At 34.2% G+C, this 7151-nt stretch overlaps 1 protein-coding gene across 1 annotated transcript in view; it reads right to left on the reverse strand.

Annotated features, from left to right (window-relative positions):
- Positions 1-627: 627 nt before the first annotated feature.
- LOC104072682 (cingulin-like protein 1) overlaps positions 628-7151 on the reverse strand; it is a 23294-nt gene continuing 16770 nt past the window's right edge. Inside the window, exons 8-12 of the mRNA XM_009572217.1 lie at positions 5626-5709; positions 3664-3788; positions 2991-3099; positions 1898-2061; positions 628-1247 (exon numbers count right to left, since the gene is read on the reverse strand). Of these exons, the coding sequence (XP_009570512.1) occupies positions 1100-1247; positions 1898-2061; positions 2991-3099; positions 3664-3788; positions 5626-5709 (630 nt within the window). The 3' untranslated portion in view covers positions 628-1099. The remainder of the gene's footprint in view (positions 1248-1897; positions 2062-2990; positions 3100-3663; positions 3789-5625; positions 5710-7151) is intronic.

Raw genomic sequence — 7151 nt, forward strand, 5'->3', positions numbered from 1 at the left:
TATCTGCATATATGACCATACACTGCAACATATCACAAACAGATGCTCAAGAACAGCTTAGAAAGAAAAATCAGATTGCATGCTTTGTGTTTCCTTGGTGCAATTTCTTGCCAGGTGCATAAAATTTTGAGATCAATTAATGAACAGATTTAAGCATGTACTTAATTCAAAGACCACAAGTAATTTTACTGGAATGAGTGGGACTCTTTAGAGACTTTAAGATAAGCCTGTCCTGATGCCCTCAAATCAGCAGGCCTATAATGTTCTGCCTCTCGCAGTATGGAGTCCATTTCAGGAAAAGAAAGATGCCAAGTAATAAGTGACCTCATTCTCACCCTTCCCTACTAAGAACAGAAAGCTTCCCAAACGAAGTTTACAAGAAAGCTGCAGGCAAGCCTCACTCATCATGCAGATGCGATGGTCCTTTTAAAGTTAATAGGCAGGATGAACATTTGATCTCTAATATACAGAATACAGACAATAAAACTTGCACTGGTTGTAAAATGGGAATGTACTTCCTGGCTCAGGAACTGTGAATCTGCTCTGTAATGCACAAAATGTATTCATTTTTGTTTGTTTTCTTCTTAGTTAAAACTCAAATATATCATTCAGCATAAATTTAAGTGCTTTACATATGAAACTGATTTATATAATATTTGAAACTTTACAAAATAGTACTAAAGTAGTCAATAAAAAGATCAGGTTTAAAATATTTACATTTTATACATCATTTCCCTGTACTTACAATTATTAAATAATCATCTCTGGTTTCCTTAATTTTAGGGAAAATAATAACTACAAACTAATTTTGAATTACTTTCAAATGGCTTTTTACTTAAACAGAATTTTAGCAAAATCACATTTCCAATGTGAAATATTACCCCCATCTTTTCAGTAGCAGTTATATATATATCCATGTTTTATAATGCAATCCTGTTTTCTATAATAAACAGTGGACATCTAAATAGGAAAATGGCACAGTATGGATGGAAACATTATATTCCCAACTCTTAAATCCCTTTATGTCATTTGACTTCTAGAACATCCAGTTTCTTGATAATTTATGTTATTCTTCCAGTACTTTCAAGGAATTACAGATTCAGTACTTATTTAGATTTTTGTCTTGTTCATCTTTTGAAAAGTTATTTCCTGAAGGTACTTCACAGACACTATCACCATCCGTGCTGAAATCATCATCGTCATCATCATCAGAATCAGCCAACACCTTACTTGGCGACTTCTTCAGTCTACTAAAACAAAAATACACATATTTGCTATTAAAACTGCACATCTACATGCAGAACACTTATGCAAAGCTTAAAACATTGACAGGCAGGATTTACATTTTTAAAGGATGTCAAAGAAACTTGCGCTCCAATAGGGGTACTTTACCATAGACTACATCTTACATGAAAGAAACATACAGGAGAATGAAGATCAATCAATCATATTTTCAAGCACCTCTAACTAAAGCCACAGAGAGGGGAAGCTGTAAACTTTGCACACTGAGGTGTTCAAAGATGGCTGAGGAAAACTAACACGGGATAGCTGTACCTCTCAGTCATTAGCAGGACATTTTTATTACTACAAATGATAAGAGTGTCGAGTCCCACCACCTTTTTATATTTTTTATTCGCTGCCTCAATGACTTTATTCAGCAGGCAGATTTTGGAAAGAAGGTTTGGGCACCTAGAGCACCCTGGAAAGAGTTGGAGAACATTTATAGAAAAAGGAAACGCAGAAGAGTTTCATAGGTCTGCCTCTTAAACTCTGTATGCTTATGACAAACATGAAGTTTGTTAGAGGAAGCCCTCAGTTTATGGACTAAAGGAGCAAGAGATCAATCTTGTGAGTGGTGGTGTGATACATGATTGTAAGGTCTGACAAGTCATCCTACCTTATTTCCTTCTTTGCAGCATTAAGCTGTCCTTGCAATTGTTCATTCATGTCTAGTTGCTCTTCCAGTTCCCTCTGGAGTTTCTTTTTAGCACTTTCCAGTCTGTCTATTTCTTCTTCAGCTTCTTCAACTTGACGTTTCATTGCTTTCAAACGCAAACTCAACTGAAATATTTACATGTCAGCTGATTAGAGGACATTTTAATAAAGGAATTTTACTCTTGCAGCATCTATGAGAGGGAGAATAAAGACACAACTTTGCCAGCGTAGTTACACTGTAATCCTATGCTTCAGAAATATTCAAAAGTCAGCATTAGACTTTAAGAAAAGTGATGGGATACAATTTTTTAAGAAATAAAAACAGCAACAAGCAAAGATAGCTTTGGTAGAGTAAGACAGTATTATGTGATAGCAAGAGCTGGTTATCAATAAGGGAACACTGGAGCTATTAGTGTGTCTAAGTCAAACAACTTTACCAGACAGATACTATAAAATACGTTTTAAAAACCCAGAGGATTTTAAAAGATTGTTCCCTTAGCAGATGTCTGCAATTTGAAACATACTGTTCATTCTCTAGGCAGAATATTAACTATTTGACTCACGTACTGAAACAAACCATGTTTTAAGTCAGGAATCAACAAAGACCACAGGAATGGTAAAGCACATTGCTATCAGAATATCAACGTATGCTTAATACTTATAGCTGATATTTAACAACAAATAGCTTCTTTCTTTAACCAAAATTTTACAGCGGCAAAACAGAATATATTATTTGTTGGTGTATGTATTTATAAGATCATATGTTGGTGTATATATTTATAGGATCATATGCTGTCTGTTATTGCCTTTATTTCTTAAAATATTTATACCATTGCTTCTGTAAGTGCTTTCTTTTCATAATTTTAGAAATGAATAACAATTTAGTACTAGATAAAAGAACATGATGACAATGGGAATTGTGAATCTCACTAAATAGGAGTTCATAAACAAAGAGTAATCAGTATCTACCTATATTCTTCTCATATCTTTTATATACGATGATTTATGCTAGTAGGATTAAGATCAGATATTTGCATATTAGTCTTTCCTTCTACCTGGTCCTTTTGATCAGTCAATGAGAGATGTTCATCATCTACTTGCAACATTAACTCCTTCACTTTTCTTTCAAGTCTGCGGTTACTTAGTTGGAAATTAGCTCTATCTCTAGAAAAAAACCAAAACAAACAAAAGACAGGCTTGTAAAAAAAGGAACTGAAATACTTCCAATCCTGCTGACATAATTCCTTAGCAATCTTCTAAGAATTAAATAAATACTAACAGCCCCTATTTTGACTTACTGATTCCATGCAACATATTAAGAAATTTGTTTAAAAGCATGAACCACTAAGGGGAATTTCTTCTGTCTCCAGAGCAACATTTAGAAAAAAAATACATTCCTCCAAGATTAAACAATGAAGTGAACATGAAAAGGGAGTGTTAACTACAGTTAATATTTCTAAGCCCGTTACTGATATTAGACATTGATAAAACAATGAGGTATGGAACCATGTTAGCACTGTGCCCAGTTTTAAATTTATAAGGCAACTTCTAGTGTGCTTTCAGTCAAAAAGAAAATTTACAATACTTGTATGAAACAGTAACCATTTTAATTTGGTGCTTGTGAGAAAAAAAAAATCAAGTTCATTGTATTAGAGACTTAGTATTAGTAAAAGGCCATATTAACAAACATAAATATGCATATTTTGATCTTAGCATAACTAGTTTCACCTCTCTTCATTTTCAAGTCGTTCTTCTAGCTCTGTGATCCTCACTTCCATTTGAGCAACAAGTCCCTCTTTACTGGATCGGTAAGAACCCTCCAGGTGAAGGATTCGGCTCTTCAAGTCTTTGTTCTATAGTTGGAACATACTTGATTACTACATACATGCTCATATTAACAAATATCACCTTAACACAAAATAAATTTCTCCAGGCAAACATAAGGTGATCAGTGTATTTTTAATTTAGTAAATATGGAAAAAGAGAGTCAGTGAGATTTTACTGTTTACTACAAATAAATCTCCTATTACTGTGCTTTATTGAAAAGAATTTAGTGTTAAGCCTGAGTTCAAGTTTTTTAAATGGACCCTTGAACCTCAGATGGTTGCAAGCCCTTTCTAACAGCATTTTTTAATATGCCAAAATTTTTCAAATAGCATTGGATCTGTCTCATTCTCCACACAACTCTTTTGCAAACTCTGTATTCTTCCTCTGTAACTCACTGGTGCATGGCTAAAACAAGTAGACAAAGAAATTACTTGTATCCAATATTGCTTTACTCTATCAGAGCTGTTACTGTGGGTTTTTTTCCCCCCTTTCTTAACTATCCGATGCTACTCCTACTATATAAATAGTTTGAAAAACTTTGCAAGCTGCATGATTTGTAAAAGCAGACTTTTTGCTCAGATTCACACGTTAATTTTTATGAGGCTAGGTAATTTAGGTTTTCAATGGGGACCCAATGATAAAGTTGCCAGAAAAAAAAGCAAGAGTTACACGAGGAACAGAAAATAAAGCTCTTTGTTACAGAACTTCAAACCATGATCTCAGATCTCAAACACTAAAAAAGCTATGATAGAAAAGTCAGAACTAAAGTATAAGGATGTACATAGGATATACCAGTAGGTGGCATTTTTTTTTCCCCTCAAAAAATTAAGATGGCATTAATTTCACATAATTTAAGGCACCAAATTAGGTGTTTAGTATAAACATGTTCTCTAAATTCCCATTACAATCTGTTTTACATTCTTGAGACTGTCAATAATACTATGACTTGCCAAGATGGCTTTCTTCTGGATCCCTGCTAGGGGCTATGATAGTAATCTTGCTTTCAAAGACCACTGAGCTGCAGAATAAAATGTTAAAAAAAGCTAGAAAGAATTTTTAATGTACTCTCCGTCACAGATATTGAAACATATGAGTCATATTCCTTCCTAAACAACAGAGAGTAGCAGTTCTCTATCAAATCTGTATCTTCTCTTTCAGAGGCATGTCATTTTTTCACTTGTTTGCTCCTATGTAAGAAAATACTCAACTAAAATCACAATTGCTTGAAATTATGCTCTACATTCAACAATGTTCCTGAAGCACTGTTAAGAGTTTGAAGAACAGCTCCTCCAAAAGCGGTCAAAGGATTTACAGCTAAACTGGATAACAGTGTCTTTGATATTCTATAGTCTTTTCTGTATATGTGCTTTTTAAAAGTTTCTATATTGATATCTCAGTTTTATTCTAAAACAAGTGTACCATATCAACCGTCACATTTCTTATTTTTAATGTCTTTGATCCTCAAAGGTATAGACAGAATTTGTGTGGTAGAGAGATGCCTGCACTCACTACAACAAAAATGCTGTATTATATTATAGAAACAGATGTATGCATAGTACGAGTGTTTAGTATATGAAATACATAAACTGTGTCAAATCTCAAGCTAAAAAGGGGGGTACAGAAAGAAAAAAACACTAAGAGAAGACTTAATTCAAGACTATAATATTTTCTTTTGAGTATCAGTATTAAGATACTCATGTTTTTAATCTATTCTTACTAACACATACTTCCAGCAGCACACTATGGTGGGATAGTGCCAGCTACCAAACACTGTATTCCTTAAATGCTTATTTGAATTTCCTAATGAAGGCAGGTACCCAGCCTGTTACCTTGCTAGTGTGATGATATGCCAGCCATAATTACCTGTCTTTCCAATGAAATTTTGTCACATTCCAAATCTTGCTTTATAGCTCTTTCCTGAAGTAGCTCTGTCCTCATTTGTTCAATCTATTATAGAAAGAAAAGACAGACATTTTAATAAAAGATTTAATTTACATTTATCTATATGATATTGTGTATCTGTATATATACACATATACATAAAGTCATATACCTACGCAATGAGAAAAGATTTGCTTTTTCTTAGAACTCAAGACATACGCATGATTTCAGATGAAGTTTACAATTACAGTCTTGAACAAAATTTTCCATTTGGGAAGCCCATGTTATTCCCAGTGCTTATTCTAGGCACTTTCCAGCCACATTGGGTATTGTTGACGTTCAGTATATATATTCTATAGTAGGGAACTGAACTCTAAAATGTTGCATGAGAGACATATCATATGGCAGGGAACTGAGTTCCGGAACATCATATCAGACTTCAAACACCTTCTGCAGTTGTTTTCTTCGTACTTAAGTCTGAAGCTCTGAAATGGCACGTTACCTTTAAGCTGCTGGCTAGTCTATTTTAAAGTTTCATTTCATTAAACACAAACTGGTAACTGCAGAGAAGTGCCTAGAACTCAGTAAGACACTCTACAGACAATTACAGTTTTCTATGTCCGTGAGAATAGTAAAAGCTCTTTTTCAACAGACTCTGATGCATACTGGATATGAACATTGCTTCCCTCCTCCAGTCAATTTTATGTCTGTCATACCAGAAGAGCACCGACTTCTGGATTTGGGGAGGGGATGGGTTTTGTTTGTTTTGTTAAAACACAACTTTTGCTACAGTTTCTGTAAATATTTCAGTTGCATATTCAATTACCAAAAGGAAAGTATATTCTCCATATTTAAGATGTTAAAAAACTACCTGATCAATACAGAATCAAGATCAGAATACAGAATTAGTTTGTTTTATCTCACTATTGGACTTGAATGAAAAAAAAAAAATTCTGAGGATCAAAGAGGAACTCTAACCTGCCTAACAGCTGCTACTGAAACTTCAGGGCTAAAGGAAAAGGTCTGTAGTGCCCAAATACTTTTCTTGCCTCTCATACCTGCTGAGACTGCCCTCCAGTCTTTACAAATGACTTTGCAGACACAGCTAATGTTACCACAGCATTTGTGCTATTCCCTGCACAATGTTTACTATGATGTATATCACCTGGGGAACACAGTGAACATCTATGCCAATTACTGTACCTGCAAAAAGACTGACAAAGGTTTCAGTGGCCACAGCATTCATCCCTGCTTTACAACAGTTACATATGAACTTGCATACACCATCACAGTTAAGCAGCTCCAAGTTACAGATTTATCTCACTAAAGGTCTTTCAAAACCCATTGGGAATTCTTGCATAAAAAAATCCAAAAGCAATGCTAAGAATGTGAAGGTTAAACACGTACAGCACATGAAACTTTACCTTAGGCCTTCTTTTTTTTTATCACATTGTAATATTAAAAGATACATTTTTAGTTAATCACATTTTTAAAAAGTCATTTACACT

This window comes from Fulmarus glacialis, unplaced genomic scaffold (assembly GCF_000690835.1).
Source record: "Fulmarus glacialis isolate BGI_N327 unplaced genomic scaffold, ASM69083v1 scaffold43520, whole genome shotgun sequence".
NCBI classification, from domain to species: Eukaryota; Metazoa; Chordata; class Aves; order Procellariiformes; family Procellariidae; genus Fulmarus; species Fulmarus glacialis.